Genomic DNA, 22,799 nt, shown 5'->3' on the forward strand with positions numbered 1-22,799 from the left:
ACTGCAGTAATGGATGCCTTGTTCATGCTTATAGGACTATAATTATTATGATGGGATAAATATATATTATAAATAAATGTGAAAACTAGCATTAGCATTTGGTTACAAAATCAAAATATTAATGGTCAGAAAATTCCAGAAGTTGGGGGGGCAGATGATACACCAGGCCATGGAATGGAAACTAAACATGTTTGGACTCGTGCATTTCCCTTGATTTCCGCTATAGGAGTGAGTTTTTCTTCTGCAGAACTGGCCCCCCGGGCTCTATCCTATGAGATTCATAGAGGCATATGATATCCAGGCAGAGGTGTTATGCCTCTACACTTGGTCCTGGCTTCCTAACAGAATCCAGAATCTCTTGCTGCCTTCAGTACCCTCATTCTGCTCTAGTGCTAACATAATCAGCATCAGTTCACCAACTAAAGGACTATGTGTCTGGGCAGCTGGGCAATAATGCTATAAGCTCAAACCTCCAGATCACACCTCTCTGTTATTTCTCTAGTAGATACCATTAATAAAATGAATTATAGAGATATCTTATGTAGATAGCAAATCATACCCTGAAACATACTAATGATGTTTTTACTAGGTGGCTGTGTTATAAAATACAGTGAAGATAAGCCACGTAAGCAGTGGATCAAAGAAACTCCTCACACCTTGATGAATATTCTCAAGAATGCTGATATCAGCTTAGCATTTAAAACCTACACTATCTATAAACCAGGTAAATCCTGAGTCTACAGGCAAACTCACATTCTGAAAATCAGATCCACAGTGAACAAAGTTTTTCATTATATAGTATTATTTATATGTTTGACTTTCAAAATCACAGCAGATTTATTTTATAATAATTTTATTAAACAAAAGTTAGACTATTAAAAACAAATGAGAGAAATTTTACCACACAGCTGCAAGTCTGTATGTAATCTCTTGACCCCACACTTTCACCTACCGCTTTTGGTGGCCATGTCCATGGCAGCCTTCTGGAAGGCAGGATGCTGAAAGAGTAAGATAAAAAAGAATTTCTTCTAGCAAATTTGCTGCTGCTTTAGTACAAGTGGCAGAGCTTTGGGAAGCCATGGCCCCAGGGTATGTCTACACTACAAGCACTACAGTGCTGCACCTACGCTGCTGTAGTGTAGACATTCGCTACAATGATAGGGTATTTCTGTTGCTCTAGTAAATCCACAACCTTGAGAGATGGTAGGTAGGTAGGTCGACAGAAGAATTCTTCCGTTGACCCAGCTGCATCTACAATAGTGGTTAGGCTGACTTAGCTATGTCACACAGGGCTTGAAATTTTTCACAGCCCTGAGAAATGTAGCTAGGTTGATCTAATTTTTAGGTGTAGACCAGGTGCCAGATTCTGATTCTACCCTGCATTCTTTTACAGACTGCTTTATTAGCTTGTTTAACTACTCATTTAACAAAGAGTGTAACAGCCTGTGCTGATGCTGTGGGCACAGGAGAATGTGTTTCTTTGAGTCCAGTTTATGATTTGACTTTATACTTTCTTTGCTTGTCCACATTTAAAAACTGAAGAAAGGGTTAAGGAAAAAGTTACAAGTATGATTTGAGTTTGGGAAAACCTGCCTTACAGTGAAAGACTTAAGAAGCTCAATTTATTCAGCTTACCAAAGAGAATGTTAAGAGGTCTATGAGTACTACATGGGGGAAAAAATTTCTGATAGCAGAGTGTTCCTTAACAGATAAAGGGACAATGCGATCCAATGGCTGGAAGTTGAAGTTAAACAAATTCAGACAAAATAAAGTACACATTAACAGTGAGAGTAAGTAGTCATTGGAACAGCTTGCCTCGGGATTTGGTGTATTTTCCATCACTTGAACTCTTTAAATAAAGATTGGATGATTTTCTAAAATATATGTTCTAGCTCAGCCACAAACTCTGAGCTAGATACATGATTTGATGGGTGAAATTTTTGGCCTGTGTTATGTGGGGTGTCAGACTAGATGATCATAATGGTCTCCTGTCTCCTTAAAATCTATGAATGTGCTGATGTTGGTTGATTTTTCATATGGTAGCAGTGAGAGAGCTAAATTCAGACAGGCTAATTTGCCTGAGAAACAAAAGAGTTGTTGGACCATGGAGCCTGATTTTGGCAGAATGTGTACTCTCTCTTAGGATGTGTGTAGCCCTACAAATACATAAGATGAAATTCACCCAGTACAAAAAGGTTCTTTGAACATAAGTGGTGGGAAGGCCTTCACATGGGCCACCTGAAGTAAGGTTACTCCTGTGGACATTCTGCTCCAAAAAATTGAAAATTTGCAAATTTTATTTGTCAAAATAACACTAGATAATCATGCTAGTTTCAGTTATTTTGGTAATTTATTTCAAAATACCTGTCAGCAAATATGTTTGTAATAATACAGACACTCGCAAACATTTCCCTAGGAGTAGAGAGTTAAAGAAACTCCTATGACAACTCAATTCCTGTTTCTCTGCTCCCTTCCCTCCCCACCTCCGAGTCCAGCAAAGGGCCAGATGCCTACAACCCCTCCCCCGCGTAGCCCAGCTGCAGTGCCCCCCCGCCCTCCCAGCCAATACATCCAAACCCCCTCCTCCCCAGAGCCCAGTTACCCACACCCTGTCCCCCAAGCCCAGCCATGGGCCCCCCTTTTCCCAAATACTTGCACCCCCTGCCGAGCCCAGACACCCATTCCTTCCCCGCCAGAGGTCAGCCATGTGCCCACCAGCCCCCCTCCTGCCCCAGAACCCAGGGATCCAGAGGGAGAAACAAGCTGATGCTTGGTCCCAGGCTTGCACAGAGTTTCCTGCGCGCCACCCTCTCCTTCCCTCAGGGCATGCTGGGAACTCTAGCTGCCAGGAAGCCTTTAGGTCCCTCTCCCTCCCCCCAGCAGTGTCTTCTGTGTGTGAGCTGGGCTCTGTCAGGTCTAGTGGCCACTCATGGTGGCCAACAGCACTGCAACCCGTTTCTGTTGGGAAAAGGAAATTCTGTTTTGCGCAGTGGCGCAGAATTGTTCCAGGAGTAAGGTAGGGTGAATATTACCAATAGCTATGTCTTCACACCAGGGTTAACTCGAGTTATCTACATCTAAGTTAACGCCACTTGAGTTATCCTAGCTCAACCATGCTGCAAATCAAAACAACCATGCTGCAAATCAACACTTAGGCTTTGTCTACACTGCCACGTACAGTGCTGAAACTTTCTTTGCTTAGGGGTGTATAAAAAAACCCCTGAGCGATGCAAGTTTCAGCGCTGTAAAGTGGTAGTGTAGATAGCGCTGATAGTTATTCCCCTCATGGAGGTGGTTTTATTACAGCCCACAACTACATAGCCACGTTAAAGTGCTGCCACGGCAGCGCTTTAACGTCGGCTGTGTAGACGTGCCCTTAGCTGCACAGAATGATTGGTTTATTGCACAGAGTGATTGTATTAGCAACACAGAGCAATTGTGTTAGCAGTTGAAGAATTGTGCTAACTTGAGCTATAGCCAAAAGGCTTGTCAGCTCAAATTAAAAAAATACTACCACACTCAAATTAAGGGGTTTTGTGTGTGAATGGAACTCAAGTTAAATGCTCAAGTTATAACTTGGGTTAACTACAATGAAGACAAACCTTGTGATTTATGGAGCTTAGTTTGGTTGGAAGAGTTAACAAAGGGGGCGGTAGAAAGAATTCAGGAGCAATGTTCAAAACTTGGGGGATTGGTGAGGCATTGGGAGGTGTGAATTTTATGGACATTTGATTTTGGTTTTGAAACACTTCTAGCTTTATTTTTTCACACTAAATTATTGTGGGTCCCCCCCCCTCTGTTTCAAAGCCTCTGAAGACTTATTGAGAGGTCCACTTTCTGAGGAAACCAAAGTATCTGATGAAATAGATGGTGAAGGTGAAGCCATTTTAATGGATTCTGAGAGGCTTGAACCAAGATCTGATGAAGAAGACACGTATGTTCCAACACAGCTTGAAAATTATATTCAGCTCTCATGGTTTTCTTTAGTTTTGTTAGAGCAATTGTTCAAAAATAACCTTTTCTCATGAAAATGTGGAATGTTTTATCATTTTTCAGCATATAAATCTATGCCTCTTTTATCTAACCACATTTATTGCTACTAAAGTATAAAATTCAAAGTACTTTTTCACTACCATATTTCACATACTTGCCACGTTGTGGCGAGCCAAATGGGAATGAGCTGCTCCCACTGTAAGAAACTCCTTCCTCATCACTCAGCCTGATGAGAGACTAACTGGCTTCAAGCTTCTGGTGCAAGTGCAGCCATTTCAGATGTGAAGTGGTGAGGTGTGCGGCAAGTGAGCATACCCAGAACCTCAGGAACAGCTGTCAAGTGGCTGCAGTGTGGTTTGGGATGCCACACATCTACTGAATGGCTGCCTATCTCTTCCTGGGCTGTCAGGAGGACTTTTCAGACTTCACACTGCTGACCCCAAGACTATTGAATGGCCTTAGAGTGTGTGATGCCCACCTACGCTGTTTTGACAATTTGGACATTTCTGATTTTTGACTTTATACATCTCTGTTTTCTCTCCTGAATTATTATTTTATATTTTGAACCTTTTTTCCTCTTTATAGTACCACTTGTGCATTTGCTAATAAGTACCATTTTTATATGTACTGGTGATGTAAAAATTAAATAAATTACAGATTTCCTTACCGTTGTTCACTATTGGCATAAGAATGGTCATACTGGGTAAGACCAATGGTCCATCTAGTCCAGTATCCCGTCTTCTGACAGTGGCCAGTGCCAGGTGCTTCAGAGGGAATTAACAGAACAGGGAAATTATTGAGTGATCCATCCCCTGTCGTCCAGTCCCAGCTTCTGGCAGTTGGAGGTTTAGGAACACTCGGAACATGGGATTGCATCCCTGGCCATCTTGGCTGATAGCCACTGGTGGACCTATCATCTATGAACTTATCTAATTTGTTTTTAACCCAGTTATACTTTTGGCTTTCACCACATCACATGGCAACAAGTTCTGCAGGTTCACTGTGTGTTGTGTGAAGAAGCACTTCATTTTGTTTGTTTTTAAACCTGCTGTCTATTAATTTTATCGGGTGACCCCTAGTTCTTATGGTGTGTGAAGGGGTAAATAATGCTTCCCCATTTACTTTCTCCAAACCAGTCATGATTTTATAGACCTCTAGCATATCTCCCCTTTAGTCATCTCTTTTTTTAAGATGAACAGTCTAGTTTTTTTAATCTCTTCTCATATGGAAGCTGTTCCATACCTCTAATCACTTTTATAGTCCTTCTCTGTACCTTTTCCAATTCAAATATATCTTATTTGAGATGGGGTGACCAGAACTGCACGCAATATTGAAGGTGTGGGCACACTATATATTTATATAGTGGCATTATGATATTTTCTGTTTCATTATCTCTCCCTTTCCTAATGGTTCAGAATATTTTCCACTGAATGCATCCAATGAAGTGAGCTGTAGCTTACAAAAGCTTATGCTCAAATAAATTTGTTAGTCTCTAAGGTGCCAGAAGTACTCCTATCCTTTTCTTAGTGGTTCCTAATATTTTGTTAGCTTTTTTGATTGCCACTACATATTGAGCAGATGTTTACAGAGAACTATCCACGTAGACTGCAAGATCTTTCTTGAGTGGTAAGAGCTAATTTAGACCCCAGCATTTGATATGTATAGCTGGGATTATTTTTCCCAATGTGCATTGCTTTGTATTTATCAACATTTGAATGTCGTCTGCCATTTTGTTGCCCAGTCACCCAGTTTAGTGAGATCTCTTTGTAACTCTTCATAGCCAGCTTTGGACTTCACTGTTTTGAGTAATTTTGTATTGTCTACAGATTTTGCCAGCTGACTGTTCACTCCCCTTTCCAAATCATTTATGAGTATGTTAAACAACACAGGTCCCAGTACAGATAATTGGGGGATCGCTCTCCATTATGAAAATCGACAGTTTATTCCTACCCTTTGTGTCCTGTCTTTTAACCAGTTACTGATCCATGAGAGGATCTTCCCTCTTACCCCATGACTGCTTAGGGCTTGTCTACACTTACCGGAGGATCAACGAGTGGCAATCGATGCAGAGGCGGTCGATTTAGTGGGTCTAGTGAAGACCCGCTAATCAACTGCAGATTGCTCTCCTGTCGACTCCTATACTCCACTGAATCAAGAAGAGTAGGGGTAGTCCGGAGAGCGTCTCCCATTGACATCACGTAGTGTGGACCCCACAGTAAGTAGATCTAAGTGACATCGATTTGAGGTACGCTATTCATGTAGCTCAAATTGTGTAGCTTAGATTGAATTTCTCCTGTAGTGTAGACAAGACCTTAGTTTGCTTAAGAGCTGTTGATGAGGGACCTTGTCAGAGGCTTTCTGAAAGGTTTAGAACACGCTCCTCTTGTTGGCATCTTTCATTTTTTGGTTTATGTGGCTCTCCACCTAGCATGCTGGTTTTGCAGATCACGTTCTAAGCCACCTATCTCTCCCCATTTGTTGTATAAGAGCCTAGGTACCTAATTTAGGCTTCCTGGATCACAGTGGTGTTCCTGTAATTTTCTACGTGCCTAAAAGTTAGATGCCATGATGCTCGGCATTGCAACACCTTAGTCCCTTTTGTGGATCTGGGCCCTTGTCTTTGTTTTCTTATGAAAGCTATAATTTGAATGAATTCAAAATAGAATTCCTTTCCATTCCCTAATCACAAAGGTGTAAGGAATATATCTTTCGTAATTAGGTTGTTTTGACTGTAATTCAGCGTGATATGTGGGATAATTATGGAAGAAGGAAATATAGTAGTCAAGATTTTTATGACTGTATTATTTTAGCTTTGAGAATTTATTTTTTTTAATCTGTTTTTAGGGACTTTGAAGAGGAAGATGATCCAGATTGGGTGTCTGAACTGAAGATGTTGGCCAAATACAGAGACTGAAAGACTATAAAATGTAACCATTATATGTACAATATATAAATTACAGTTGTTAAATGTTTCTACACCAAGTTTGGATTTTAATTTTTTTATGCTAAATCAACAGTTTTCAAGTTGATTAGTTCTGAATGTATAAGTTTCATACACATCAGAATGGAGAAAAAATTTACATGATAAAAATTAAAACCCCAATCCAATGAACAAATCTGAGTATTGAATATATATGCTTGTTCTGTAGAAATGTCCAGGAGAGCAACACTGTTTAAATTGATCATAGTGTGGCAAGTGAGGAATGGTAGCACTAAAAGAATATGTAAGGTGTTCGTTTTTGATTAAAAATACAGATATTTTATAGTAGGAATAACTGATTTTTGCCTGAAGGTAGCTTTAGGACTATAATAACTTTTAATAAAGGTCTGTGGCTCTCTCCAGCCCGTTTGTAATCCTTTGAAAATGCCCTAGACTTGATTGTTTTTGTTTATTCATTTTAATAACATAGAAGATATTTACAGAAAACCTTGAATGTGGTGGTGGTAGGTTTATGTGCAGAGAGGACGTGTGTGTGGTGTGTCTGTGTGGGTGTGTGGTGAGGGGAAGGGGACACTGGCCTCTCTTGTGAGGTGCAGGTGCAACACAGATCTTTGTCTATTGGAATGACCATTCTCGTCTTGGCGCAGGAACACTGGGCGATGGGGAAGATGTAATAAAGAAGACACAGGTCTTGATATGTAATGAGGACTCTGGTGATGGGGGGGGCAGTCATGACTCTGGGTAATGGGGGGGCGCAATCAGAACACTGGGGATTGAGGTACACTGGGTGATGAGGGTGTAGTGAGTATACTGGGTGGTGGGGGTGTAGTGAGGACACTGGGTGATGGGGGGACACTGGGTAATGTGTGCATTGAGGACACGGTGATGGGGTACACTGGGTGATGGTGGTACAGTGAGGACACTAGGTGATCAGGGTGCAGTGGGAGATGGGGTGCAGATGACACTGGGTGGTGGGGATCCATTGGGTGATAGGGTACAGTGATGGGATACAGTGGGAGATGGGGTGCATGTGCATTGGGTAATGGGGGTGCAGACAACACTGGGTGATAGGAGGCAGAGGGTGATGCGGCTGCAGTGAGGACCCTGGCCCCTGTTTGAGGGGGCCGCGCTAGGGGATCCGGGCAGGGGTCAGGGCTCTATGTTGTCCAGGCTCCTCCCACGTCGGGGAGCCCGCGCTCCTCCTCCTCCCCACCCCCGGGGTTCTCTCACTGCTGCGGGGCGCGGGAGCCGGGCCGGCTCCGGCACACAGGTACCGCGCGCCGCGCTCTAGAGCCGCCGGGGCCAGGCGGCGCCGCGCGGGGGGCTGAACGAGGGGCTGCGCTGGGGCTGCGGGCCTGGCGCGTCCCGGCTCCATGGCAACGGAGCGCGCGGGGCGGGGCGGCCTGGCCTGGCGGGGCGATGACTCGGGGATAACCCCGTGGCCTCCACAGCACGTGGGGGGGGGCACCGGGGACAGAGTCCTCCTGCCCCCCAAAAAACAAAAACTGCAGAGATAGCGATAAACAGGGAGACTTTGTGTAGGGCCAGCTGCCAACCAAGGCCGCCCCAGCCCCGCCTTCTGCCTGCAGCTGCCTGGGGCCTGATACAGGCGCCCCGGGTCGGATCCAGCCTTTCCCGGTGTGCGGGTTCCCCCCATCGTCCCAGAGCCCCGCTTGCGTCCGAGTCTCTAGCTGGTTGTCAGAAGGGGCTGCAAACGCAGTCCTGGCTGTGAGACAGGCATCCAGCGCTGCCTGGTAGCTGCAGTGTGAAAGTCCCCATTTGTTTCAGTGGGAGCGAACCCAGACGCCAGCGATAATACTTTGTAACTACTTCACTGAGCCTCAGAGCTTATAAGGAAAGAGAAGTCATGTCATATTATTAATGCCTATAGCATTAGTGCCAACACATCCTCAGACGTTCTTGTTAACTGCTGGAAATGGCCCACCTTGATTATCACTACAAAGGGGTTTCTCCCCCTCCTGCTGGTAATAGCTCATCTTAAGTGATCACTCTCCTTGCAGTGTGCATGATAAACACCCATTGTTTCATGTTCTGTGTGTATATAGACAGATTTCAGAGTAACAGCTGTGTTAGTCTGTTTGGGGATAATGTATACCTTCAGATCAGCAGCACTGCTATGGGTACCCGCATGGCCCCACAGTATGCCAACATTTTTATGGCTGACTTAGAACAACGCTACCTCAGCTCTCGTCCCCTAATGCCCCTACTCTACTTGCGCTATATTGATGACATCTTCATCATCTGGACCCATGGAAAAGAAGCCCTTGAGGAATTCCACCATAATTTCAACAATTTCCATCCCACATTCAACCTCAGCCTGGTCCAGTCCACACAAGAGATCCACTTCCTGGACAGTACAGTGCTAATAAACAATGGTCACATAAACACCACCCTATACCGGAAACCTACGGACCGCTATTCCTACCTACATGCCTCCTGCTTTCACCCTGACCACACCACACGATCCATCATCTACAGCCAAGCTCTGCGATACAACCGCATTTGCTCCAACCCCTCAGACAGAGACAAACACCTACAAGATCTCTATCAAGCATTCTTACAACTACAATACCCACCTGCGGGAGTGAAGAAACAGATTGCTAGAGCCAGAAGAGTTCCCAGAAGTCACCTACTACAGGACAGGCCTAATAAAGAAAATAACAGAACGCCACTAGCCGTCACCTTCAGCCCCCAACTAAAACCCCTCCAACGCATTATTAAGGATCTACAACCTATCCTGAAGAATGACCCAACACTCTCACAAATCTTGGGAGACAGGCCAGTCCTTGCCTACAGACAGCCCCCCAACCTGAAGCAAATACTCACCAGCAACCACATACCACACAACAGAACCACTAACCCAGGAACCTATCCTTGCAACAAAGCCCGTTGCCAACTGTGCCCACATATCTATTCAGGGGACACCATCACAGGGCCTAATAACATCAGCCACACTATCAGAGGCTCGTCCACCTGCACATCCACCAATGTGATATATGCCATCATGTGCCAGCAATGCCCCTCTGCCATGTACATTGGTCAACCTGGACAGTCTCTACGTAAAAGAATAAATGGACACAAATCAGATGTCAATAATTATAACATTCATAAACCAGTCGGAGAACACTTCAATCTCTCTGGTCACGCAATTACAGACATGAAGGTCGCTATCTTAAAACAAAAAAAATTCAAATCCAGACTCCAGCGAGAAACTGCTGAATTGGAATTCATTTGCAAATTGGATACTATTAATTTAGGCTTAAATAGAGACTTGGAGTGGCTAAGTCATTATGCAAGGTAGCCTATTTCCCCTTGTTTTTTCCTCCCCCCCAGACGTTCTGGTTAAACTTTGATTTATGCTGGAAATGGCCCACCTTGATTATCATACATATTGTAAGGAGAGTGGTCAGTTTGGATAAGCTATTACCAGCAGGAGAGTGAGTTTGTGTGTGTGGTTTTTGGAAAAAAAAAAAAAAAAAAAAAGGGGGGGGGGTGAGAAAACCTGGATTTATGTTGGAAATGGCTCACCTTGAATATCATACACATTGTAAAGAGAGTGGTCACTTTGGATGGGTTATTACCAGCAGGAGAGTGAGTTTGTGTGTGGGCGGGGGGGAGGGTGAGAAAACCTGGATTTGTGCTGGAAATGGCCCAACTTGATTATCATACACATTGTAAGGAGAGTGATCACTTTAGATAAACTATTACCAGCAGGAGAGTGGGGTGGGAGGAGGTATTGTTTCATGGTCTCTGTGTATATAATGTCTTCTGCAGTTTCCACAGTATGCATCCGATGAAGTGAGCTGTAGCTCACGAAAGCTTATGCTCAAATAAATTGGTTAGTCTCTAAGGTGCCACTAGTACTCCTTTTCTTTTTGCGAATACAGACTAACATGGCTGCTACTCTGAAACACATCTTGAGTGACTTCTAACACCACCTGGCACTGAAGGGAGTTGTGACTGGTTTATTTTCCTTAAGGTGGTGGGGGCTTAGCATTCTTACATTTGGAAAAGCTGGTTTAAATACACTGCACACCAACCCAGCTTGTGACAGTGATTGTGATTAAATTCTTCAAATATGTGACTTCACCAATGTGTGAAATCCCTTGGAATATTTTCAGAACATTGATTACCTGTGAGACCCTCATATTTGGGACTTTTTTTGTATTTTAGACACTGCTTTAAGACAAAGACATCATGGATAAATATGAAATTATTAAAATGATTGGGGAAGGAGCCTTTGGCAAAGTATTCTTAGCAAAAGGAAAGGTAGATAACCACCAATCTGTTATCAAAGAGATCAATTTAACAAAGGTAAAAACAACAAAAGTAACCCTATATAATACTGATGGTTTTTATTTAATTGGTTATATTGATATGTGTTACTACAATGTAAATTTAGGAGTTTTTTTTATTTCCTTTACAATTGTATGTAGACTATATAAAGTTAAGATTTCTAAAAGACTGTGTTCAGTTTGTCTATTAATGTAGCGATTTGCAAGCGTGATTACATGTACAAAGCTAACATAACAAAAACATGCCCACTATATTTCCAGTTAGTTCAGACTTATCTATGTGTAGAGTATGAGAACAAGTATAGAAATTATGGGCATATCCCTGCCAAACATTTATTACCAAGTATAATGATTACTAATTGTGAGTATTCCCATTTGCTCCACCAAAATTTGTTTAAATTTAATTTACTTGTTGTGTTTCAATCTCTCACAAGATAACTATGAATTGAACTTTATTAACAGAACATGTTTTAGTCTTCAAGCCATTTCAATTAATTCATTTCTAAACTTCTTTGTAGTTTAAAAACATGACAGTGAGTAAAATATGATAGAACATATAATTAAAATGAAGCTACTGCTCTCAAAATAACTGAACAAAGTATATTTTGTGATGTGTTACTCTGCTTCTTCAATGTTCACTTATTTTCAAAATTAAGTAATTCACAGTCTGGGGAGAGGAGCAGTCCTCTTAGTGATTAATGTGAATGAGTGTGTGGGGGGATGTATTAGGCAGCTGCAATAGAAGAATACATTTTTATAGTCCAGGTCTGAAAATCTTTATACAACTTTCATACTCACACCCAGAGACTTTACAACCTAAAAATTACAAAAGCTGTACAAATTTTCTCTAAACTGTATTCACGAACAATACAATAATCAACATTTGCCAGGAATACAAGACTTCAGATTTTGGCTGTACACAGCTTTAAGATAAATAATTTAAAAAAATTTCCAAGCCTGAGCATTCAAAAATCATGAGTCATGTTCAAAAATTACAAGACTTAAAAACCAATAGATTTTGGGTTCTTTTTATTTGCCTTTTGGTTTCTCACCCTCCAGTGTACAAATGTTACATTTTCAACTTTTAAATGAAAGATGAGATTCTCAAGAAATCACTAGACTTCAGGATCTGGTGCTTCAAGAAAAACACCATGGATGAAATCTTATCCCCACTGAAATCAATGGGAGTTTTGCCATTGACTTCAGTGGTGCTAGGCTTTCACGCAAAATATTGGAAGAGTGGATAACACTTAAGAGGAATATTTTAAAATATTTTTCCTTTGTATTTTGTTCATATGAACTTACACATACCAAGAACGAAAGTCACATGGGTCCTGCTCCTACAAACACATAAGCCTGGGACTAACTTTACTCATGTGAGAAAAGTCCCTTTGACTAATTAGGACTACTCACATGAGTAAATTTACACACTTGCTTAAGTGTTTTCAGGATCAGAGTCTAAAAATGTCAGAAAGTGTCAATATATTTTCAAATATCAGAACTTGTATTTTTCACTATATATGCATCATATTTTTTTAAATGGTGATTAAAACCCTTTAAATAACTTTTGCAACATTTAGATCCACTACCACATATTTAATGGGATCTTTTAGGGTTGTTTTGATATGAGCTTTACATAGAAAAAGTTTTACTAGCAAATTGGCATTTTACTATTTGTTTTTTAAACTCACTTTAGATGCCTGTGAAAGAAAAAGAAGCATCTCAGAAAGAAGTAATTCTTCTGGCTAAGATGAAGCACCCAAATATAGTAACATTCTACAGTTCTCTTCAAGGTTTTAGTTTAACTTTATTTTATTTGTGATTTTAGTGTTTAAAATTAAGCCTTTATAAAACTCCTATTGATTTTTTTCCCCCTAGAAATGATTTGAGATTACAATACTTTACTCACCTAGGAACCTGAAAAAATGTAGCTTAAATGTTTTGTATGCATAAATGACTTCTGGAATTGGACCAAGTTATTAGGTATTACTTCTGTAGTACTTGAAGTATGCATGGTATTTTATTGACAAAGAAACAGCCTTATCGAGCTATGTACAGCCAGGAGTGATGGTTGGAAAAGGATGTACCATGCAACTTTTCCCCTCATTTTAGATTTCTCTGTGTGTGTGTTTGTGTTTCCCTTTTAATATTTTAAGCCTTCTCTGTTTGTCTCTTGCTTATTGTTATGGGGTACCATTCACCACTAGGGGACCTCCTCCTGGCTGTTTAGGGGATTAGCTCCTTCCAGGTAAGACACCCCTTTCCTTGCAGCATGGCCCCTCTCTCTCTGTGACTCAGGGTATTCCTTCTTTTTGACTGAGCCCTCTGACCAGGTCACTATAGTCCTCGCTTTCCAGGTATCAAAGTCCCATTCGAGGACTGTCCCAGACAGTCTTTGTCTCCACTGCCTAGTATATGCCACTTCGTCATTGGCTGGTAGGTGAACCCGGGCTGACCCTCTGCTCCTGGTTCCAGACCAGGGACCCTTTAATCAGCAACCAAGCTCTGCTGCTACAGTAGAAACTCAGAGTTACTAACACCAGAGTTACAAACTGACGGGTCAACCATATACCTCATTTAGAACTGGAAGGATACAATCTGGCAGCAGCAGAGACCAAAAAACCCCTACACAACCGAGTACTGTGTTAAATGTAAACTACTAAAAAAATAAAGGGAAGGTTTAAAAAAAGAAATTTGACAAGTAAGGAAACTGTTTCTGTGCTTGTTTCATTTAACTTAAGATGGTTAAAAGCAGTATTTTTCTTCTGCATAATAAAGTTTCGAAGCTGTATTAAGTCAATGCTCAGTTGTAAACCTTTGAAAGAACAACCATAATGTTTTGTTCAGAGTTACAAACAACATCCATTCCCGAGGTGTTCATAACTCTGAGATTCTACTCTCTCCCCCTGAGCCTTTTCCTACACTCTCTCCCACTAGGTTTCCTTCTTTCCCTCTCTAATATCCAGAGATTGGCTGTAGGCTCCCTCACTACAGCCCCCTTCTCTCACCAGCTTGCTGGCTTTATATTAGCCCTGCATGTTCCTTCTCAGCCTGGCTCCACCATCATTAAGGGGTTACTTAGGCCATCTAATTCCTTTCAGCTGTGGCTTATCCAGTTAGTTGGTCCTTTCTCAGCCTCACCATCTCCTTCTAGCCTAGTATGGGGTGAACATCCTGTGGCACTTATGTTTTAGTTTTTATTGTCTCTATGTGCCTCTCAAGGGGTGTTTTTTTTTAAACCCTTGCTTATTTATCTCTCTTTTGTGTTTTGTTTTCTTTTTTACTTGTGTCTGTTCTACTGTGCTGTCTAAAAGACCAAGCATTGTCATTTCTCTATTTGATACATATGATGATGGGAGATCTTCTTGATATTCATTATGATGGTTGAATTTTGCAGACTGACATATCTGGGGGGTAAAAATAGGGGGAATTGCTACATAATTTCCCAATTACAGGTGCACCTATGTCACAGATGATATTCTCCTCTTCATACTAAGGTTTTGTTGAGGAACCAGAAATGTGGGATTGGTCCTGGAGTACTGTGCTCAAATTGATAACTAAGTTTGTCATGAGATATTTCCTTTTCTCATTAAATTTGTGATTTATAGATGGTGCTTTGTTACAAATAAATAGGCTGTGGCAGTGAACTGAGTAGATATTCGCTAAGTCACAGGACAAACACAGGTACATATTTGGGAAAAAAACAAGTTTGTTATGGTAATTTATGAAAAGAAATTCATACCTAAAGTGCCAAGATGATAATGCTAGTCTTTTATAATTAATTGACAAGCTCACAGAGGACTTGTGTCCAAGTTGGCAAAATAATTATGCAAGGCACAGGCCTGAAAAAATAACCAAGCAAAAGGAAAACTTTGGCTGGTGGGGACTTTACCATCTTAAATTCCCTGTTTTGTGGATATCCTGATGAGTTAGTGATGTTTGCAATGATGTCCATGAAGTCTGTGGGCTGTTGAAGAAGGAGCTGTAGGCCTACATTACAAAACCCAACAGTTTTTAGTGCAGCCTGCAGCTTATGTTTCAACTCTAACTTGTACTTGAATTTCTGAGAGCTTGTAGATTTTCTTTTGTCGCATAGTACAACAAACTGTGGCCAATGTACATATTTGATAAAGGGGCACATGTATTCTTGAGTTCAGCCAGCAAGTCTGTCTCACATGCTCTCAACTACCAACTTGCATTTTGGCTTCTCAGAACTATTTTTAGTGATCGTTCTGTCTACTGCACTATTAAAATATCCCCTCAGGAATAAACATGGGGAAGCAGAATCCCTCTAAAGAGGATGTTTTGGGCTATGGCAACCTGGGCCCAAAGATGGAGCAGCTTGTTTCTCAAGGACACGTTCCTCCTCTTGGGGAAGCTCTGCTAAGAAGCTGAAAGAATCTGTGACCCATGGAATAGATCTCACACATAAGAAACTAAATACTATGCAAAATCTTTTGGATAACATTGAATAACATCTGAAGTCTGTTGCTGGATCCACACAAAACTTGGAAGCCAGCATAACCTTCATTTATGGGCTCTAGGATATTGCACATGCTATGATGGGGGAGACTTAGTTGAATATGTATTGGCCACAATTACTGGTGGAAATAAATTCACTTTGTCACAATGAGGGGTGAGTAGGAATGAACATTTAAGGACATGGGGATCATCCTGAACATGGATTGAGCTGTAAAGCTCTACTTTAGCAAATCTCCATCTCTTTTATGTGTCGTTTGCTATAATCAGTTTTTCCCCATTGATCATGAAAAGCATCCATCTTACCAGAAATCCTTGGGGACAAGAAGTAGAGATAGAGGATCAAAAGCTTTAAAGAAAGAAAGAAACAAACAAACAAACAAAAAACCCAGACACAGCAGCTGTAACCAAAATAATTAATTGCTGTATTCACTAATATCAATGAAGTAGGTAGAAAAACCTCTCTTTTCTTGCAGAAAAGAATAAGCTATATATTGTGATGGAATATTGTGATGGAGGTGATCTAATGAGACGGATCAATATGCAACATGGAGTGCTGTTTGATGAGGACCAGGTAAAGGAGTTATTTTTGGAGGAAAGGATTTATATCCTAATATGCACATTTAGGACTATCTAATATGTGATGCAGTTTCTTGTCTTTACAGTCACAAGAGACATATAGCTAAGCCCTTATGATTTCTGTGAGAATTTAGTGATTTTTCAGTTAAAAGCTAGAGAAAAGATCTCTCCTTAGAAATGACATTTGAGATGGAGGGTGAGGAGTAGTGTAGATCAACGCTGTGTCTTATAGACACAACAGTGTTACCTAGATGGGGTGAAATACTGGCCCCATTGAAGTCAATGGCAAAACTCCCACTGATTGCAGTGAGGGTCAGGATTTCACCCATGATGTTCAGTAATAGGATTCAGAATTGTTAAGCCAGCCTTTTGAACCTATTCCAGTATATATTAGCTCAGAAGTATGTGTGTGTGTGTGTGTATATATATATTTAGTGGATGGAATGGGATCACAACTGTTTCCCACTCTTCACTTTTCTCCTCTCATTCTCATTCATGCTACTTTTTGACCTCCCTTCAACTAGCTGAAGCATACTTTTCTATTATGCATTGCACTTCAGAGTACAGAACTCAGGGCTAGTTTTTCAGATATTGATTTCCATTTTGCAGGTGCAAGCAAGAATTTAGATATCTAGTGACCTAAATTGCTAGTGAAAATAACTGGTTGTAAAACTGCACGTGCCCAAAAAGAAACCCAGTTAAGGCTATCCTTAAAATGTGACTCACAGTCTACTCTCAATCTTACATTTAAATAGAAAAAGAAATCTCTTCACTTTTCTTTTTTCCATTTAAGTGGTAGAGAAAGACACAGTCAATGGTGTGGCAATCAGTTGGGAGTTAATTGAGGGTTTAGGACTGTCTGGCTCATTCAGTTATTGGAAGCAGACGAACACAAGGGAGAGAATGAAATTGATATAAGAGGACAAAATCACAAATAAGAAAAATACAAAATAGGGAACCAACAATAAAAAAGAATGCTGACAACAAGAGAGAATAACAAAATACAGAGCGAAACTAACAGGAAATGTGACATCAGAAGACAAACAACGGAAGAGCAGACACAAATAAACAGAGTAAGACAAAAACAAAACAGTCCCCAAACTAAAGAAGCAAAGCAAGCTACCCAATTATATTTAGTTCCCATAATATGCTTATATATTTTCAAATGTATGTATGAATTTAGTGCTCATGAAAGGCTCCAAATCAAGGAATCATAATTAAGCACAACTAAATAGGTGGTTAAGTGCTTCCTGAATAATGTTGATTTCCTGAATGAAATCATGAAGTCGATGGGCTGTATGCATGTGTTGTAAAGTTAAGCACGTGTTTAAGTGCCTTCCTGAATAGGGATAGACTTAAGTATATGTTTTAACTGCTTCCCAAAGGTCTTGATCCAGGAAAGTACTTAACTATGTATTTAATATTAAGTATGAACTCAAGTGCTTTTCTGAATCAGGACCAACATAAGGATATAATAGCTGTGGCTTATGACAGGGATAGTGTGAGAAGTTACTATGCAAGCTTCCTTATACAACGCTGCCATTTACCCACATTTCTAACTGGCAATCTGTATTTTTCTGTTCCTGGGCCTTTCTTGACAAGGGACCATAAATATTATCAAAATTGTATGGTGGTTTAATGGTTTCCAACACTGAGGATTAGGATGAGACCATATAACTCCTTTTCAGATGTGATCTGAACTAAGATTTGAACTCACTCCTTCCTAAGTAAAAGGCAGCCTTGGGCTTGATTTCACATTCCTTACTCAAGCAGAACTCCCAGTGCAGTTACTGGAGGGTTTGTTGGAATAAGGACTGTAGGATTGTGTATTTGTCTGCATATTATTTTCTGATAATATTTAAAATTGGAAAATTGATTAAATGAGTCCAGTCACTCAAGTTGATATTAACAGCTTTGTTTATTTTTCCCTCTTTTTTTGTGCATATGCAGTGTGTATTTTAGGTTTTTCTTCTATTTTTGTTTTATGTTTTTCAGTAAGACATTCCATTGGAAATTACAGCGGTGCAGATTTACAGAGTCTTGTACCTTTTGTCTTTCACTATAGATTCTGGCTTGGTTTGTGCAGATTTCCTTAGGACTGAAGCATATTCATGACAGGAAGGTTTTACACAGAGACGTAAAAGCACAGGTAGTAAACTTGGAAGTTACAGTTCTTTATTTTACCCAGTCACAAAAATGCATACAGAGGAAATTCTTCCATGTTTCATCAAGGCAGTTTCTTCTTTATTTGCAGAACATTTTCCTTAGCAATAATGGAATGGTAGCAAAGCTTGGGGACTTTGGCATAGCAAGAATGTTGAACAAGTAAGCATCTTTTTTGTACAATCTGTGTCCTGTACCTAATGCCAGCCCTGAAAAATGTAACTGTTCCTAAAGATCAGGTGCAGATTCAAAGTGTGTTGTGTCTAATAAAGTCTAGGGGTCTAAGGGTCTGATACTGCCCTGTGAAAATCAATTTTTGCTATAGACTTGAATGGGAGCAGGAAAAGACTGCACAGACTGTATCCAGAATGATACATATTTTATTTTCTTTAAGAGGTATTTACAAGAAGCTAAACCAGAAGAGTATATGGGCTATGTGGTGGAAGGATGGTCCAGTGGCTAAGGCACTAGTTTACAACTCAGAAGATCTGGGTTCAAGTCACTGTTCCACTGCAGACTTCCTTTGTGACTGTGGACAAATTGCTTTGCATCTCTGTGCCTCAGTCTCCCAACTGTAAAATGGGGATAATAGTACTTCCCTACCTCTCAGAGGTGTTGTGAGGATAACTATATAAAAGATTGTGAGGTGTTGAGATACTACAGTAATGGGAGCCACATAAATACCTAAAATAGATGGCAGGTGAACCCCATGCTTTGTATCAGTACAGACTTTTTCTACAATATTTTAATACTCTTCATGGAATAGAAAAATTACAAGAAAAATATTTACTAGCTCAATAACACCATTCATCAAACAAGTTTACTATACAAACATGAATGACTTAAGCATCACAACCTCCCAGATGCTCAGAAGCATTTTCATCTCTATTTTACAAATGGGTAATCAGAGCCACAGAGAGGCTAGGCGCTAACCTTTCAGTGGGAGTTGTGGGTGCTCAGGACTTCTGAAAATGAGGCTGTCAGTGTCTCAAGTTTGACAAACCAAAACAAAGGCACCCCAAAATTTGTGTCCACTCTTGAAAATTTAGATGTACGGTGATTTGGCCACACAGGTTACACAGCAAGTCAGTGACAAAGCAGAAAATGGGACATGCAAACCCCAGGACAGCACTCCTTCCTTTCAGTCCTGGTTTGGGTGGGATACTCACATCTAGGACAACGTTGTTTCACGGTTTAATGGATATATTGCAAAACCACCTGGTGCGTCATAAAATCTTGCTGCACAGTTGAATGCTTTTAAAATACTGTATTAATGATAACTAAAGGTACGATTTTTTTTAATGGCGGTCACAGGAGCCACAGAATCCGTGACTTCCAAAGACCTCTGTGACTTCAGCCCCGGCAGCTGGGAGCTGCAGGGTCCCACCACCTCTTGGAGCGGCAGGGAGCTGTGAAGTACGCCTGCCGCCTGAGGTACTGAGTCCCCAAGCTGCCATGTGCAGTGAAGGTACCCTGCAACTCCTGGCTGCCACAGGCAGGAGGTACCCCGCAGCTCCCTGACACCTTCCAGCCACCCCGCAGCTGCTTAGCCACTTCCCCTTTTATCATGGATATTTTTAGTAAAAGTCAGAGACAGTTCACAGGCTTCTGTGCATTTTTCTTTATTGCTCGTGACCTGTCTCTGACTTTTACTAAAAATATTCATGACAAAATCTTAGCCTTAGTGATAACCTTTTCTGCAGGAACACTGGTATGGGGTGAGGAGAGAGAGAATTTCTGAGCTTTGTATTGGAACACAAGTTTTCTCCACTATAGAATTACACAACCATTTTAACAGAGACCTGGAGAGTGTTTTAATTTTGTCCCTGCAGTGTATATATGAATGTACTGTACTAAACTGGCATTCATATACTTTTGAGCAGAAATGATAGCCTCTGTGTGTTCATTTCCTAGTTACATACAAGCCCTTTCCCCCACTTCTAGAATAAACTCTTTATCACTTACGTTTCTTTTGTTTTCTATCTTTCATTAGTACTATGGAGCTTGCTCGTACCTGTGTAGGGACACCCTACTATCTATCGCCTGAGATCTGTGAGAATCGACCATATAACAATAAAACGTATGTATCTAAATATATATTTGCTTGGATGCTTTCTCCAACCATATGATGAAACATGCGTGCTTGAAAACAGGAAGTTATTTGCTTTGATAATCTCATGACTTAACATTACAACTGCATTTTTATTTTTATAAACATGTTTGCAACTACTTATATTTTAATCTTTTTACTCATATTTGTAATACTGTCAGGTTGAAATTAAATTCTTTCCTTTGTTTCCTCTTTGTGATTTTATCCCACTGTGTGTCTAATGTGCCGTAGCTGACATAGATGTGGCTCTTTTTAGTTCTGAGTTTGCAAAAATTTGATAGACTGAGTATTGATTGTTAAAAATATTCTTCAAAGAACGGTGCTAGATTGACAGTTCTGGACAGTGAAAGCCCCTGTTTTCAGTAACTCTTACAGAGTTCCCTGCAGAGGAGGCAGATACGCCTGAGACTTGTAGACACTCACTGTGAGCCACCAAAACATTAGGTGCTGAGGGTTATGGGGAGCTACGTACCCTTATTCTGTGTGGGAAGCTTGACTTCAGACCAGAAGAGCCTTGATTCCAGACAGATACCTCCATTTCAAAGCTCTCAGGGGATTCCTCAGACTGCTCATCTCCCTTGCAGTCTCCTTGGTTGTCAATCAGACAGAGATAGCCTACCCCTTCCCTGTGTAGGAACATCCCTGCTGCAAGCATCGTACCTTGGTGACAGGGCTGCCATCTATGACAATAAGAGGGGAAAGTCTAAGGTAGTCAGTTACTACAATGATGGATGTGATACAGAAAAATATATAGAGTAATAGCTCCACCTCTGGGGATAGAGCTGTGTGGCCAAAGATCAGCTCTACAACCGCCTCTGTGTGGATTTCCATTCCCAGATACACCTAGATCTCCATGGATTCTAAACCTGACCAGCTCATTCAGCTCAGTCTTATCCAGTGAATGGATCTGTACTATAGCTACAAGTAGCACTGAAAATGAAGAGGCAGTTGTTTATATTTACACTGTCAGGCAGGCAAACATGATAGGCAAAAAGAACCACTGCAGTGAATGCTGAACATCTTTATTGCATCTCCAAAGTAATATTCTTCTTCAAAAACTATTTTACACTATTACAAGTGCAAACTGTTGACACCAGCCCATCAGTTCTACTCTTGGTCAGGACACTTGAAGGTAATAAAATAATAGTATGATTGTAATTGTTATTTATACTGCACCATCATTGTGCATGGTGTATAAATATTATTTTTCTTTAAAAAAGGCACCTTGTTATGTACTTCAGAAAGCAGAAAAATTAATTGCAGGTTAGTTTGGGCACGAATTTCTCTACAAATTACATTAATATTAACTTTTGGTGAAGTATCTTCAAGTAGTTTAAATGCTGAGGTGAGGGGATTGTATTATACTTACGAAAATGTTAGATGCATTCTCCTGACATTTGAATGGCTTTCATCCACAGAGATATTTGGTCTCTTGGCTGTGTTCTCTATGAGCTGTGCACTTTAAAGCACCCGGTAAGTATATTCACAATCTGACTAATATCACTGTATTTCAAAAAAAGATTGAGCAGGGCAGAAAATTGTTGCAATGAGAGTATTTCAAAGACAGCTATTGGAAGGAAACATTTTGCAATTTAATGGAGTTGGAATTAGAATGTTCTCCTCAATTCTTTCACTTTAATTTCTCACATGAAGTCTCTTTTGGGCATATTGAAACAAAGTGAAGTGTACACACAGACACACACTGTATTCTTCCACATAGTGCTACTATTTTTATTCTAAGTGTGATCACCTCCAACACACTTAGGCCAGATATACTTCTGAATCATTCCTTTTTAGGTGAGAGCTGTCCTGGAGCTGGGAACTGGGAGGTGGAAGCTTCAGAAAATCCAATGTGGAACAGTGACAAATCCCTTGCCTTTAGGAAGGCAGTGGCATCTCAGCTAATTAGAATGAAATGGCAAAGTGGGAGACAGTGGAAGAAGTAATTTTGTGCCATTTATCCTAGAGGATCCCAGGCAGTTTACTAATTTTTATGTATAAGAATCAACCACCATTAAAATGCATCTGTCTTTGGAATGGAACATGGCTACTGTTTAACACTGCACAGCGACACTGTGTAAGTGACAGGAAATGAAGAATATCTTGTCCAAAGGAAACTGCAATGGGAATTTATGTATGAAGATATACTAAAGGAAGAACTAAAGCCAAACTTCAAATTTAGGTGCTTAAATATGGCTTTAGGTGCCTAACTTTAGTG

At 40.6% G+C, this 22,799-nt stretch overlaps 2 protein-coding genes across 3 annotated transcripts in view; both read left to right on the plus strand.

Annotated features, from left to right (window-relative positions):
- NEK3 (NIMA related kinase 3) overlaps positions 1 to 7,358 on the plus strand; it is a 29,695-nt gene extending 22,337 nt beyond the window's left edge. For both annotated transcript variants that reach the window (XM_084617726.1, XM_084617727.1), the window contains exons 14-16: positions 590 to 724; positions 3,808 to 3,934; positions 6,838 to 7,358. In XM_084617726.1, coding sequence (XP_084473852.1) covers positions 590 to 724; positions 3,808 to 3,934; positions 6,838 to 6,907 — 332 coding nt within the window. In that variant the 3' untranslated portion in view covers positions 6,908 to 7,358. The remainder of the gene's footprint in view (positions 1 to 589; positions 725 to 3,807; positions 3,935 to 6,837) is intronic.
- Positions 7,359 to 8,154: 796 nt separating this feature from the next.
- NEK5 (NIMA related kinase 5) overlaps positions 8,155 to 22,799 on the plus strand; it is a 56,112-nt gene continuing 41,467 nt past the window's right edge. Inside the window, exons 1-8 of the mRNA XM_084637506.1 lie at positions 8,155 to 8,204; positions 11,129 to 11,269; positions 12,947 to 13,043; positions 16,206 to 16,303; positions 18,374 to 18,457; positions 18,563 to 18,633; positions 20,465 to 20,551; positions 22,000 to 22,054. Of these exons, the coding sequence (XP_084493632.1) occupies positions 11,153 to 11,269; positions 12,947 to 13,043; positions 16,206 to 16,303; positions 18,374 to 18,457; positions 18,563 to 18,633; positions 20,465 to 20,551; positions 22,000 to 22,054 (609 nt within the window). The 5' untranslated portion in view covers positions 8,155 to 8,204; positions 11,129 to 11,152. The remainder of the gene's footprint in view (positions 8,205 to 11,128; positions 11,270 to 12,946; positions 13,044 to 16,205; positions 16,304 to 18,373; positions 18,458 to 18,562; positions 18,634 to 20,464; positions 20,552 to 21,999; positions 22,055 to 22,799) is intronic.

The sequence above is a fragment of the Lepidochelys olivacea genome (genome assembly GCF_965140295.1).
Source record: "Lepidochelys olivacea isolate rLepOli2 genome assembly, chromosome: 1".
NCBI lineage: Eukaryota > Metazoa > Chordata > Testudines > Cheloniidae > Lepidochelys > Lepidochelys olivacea.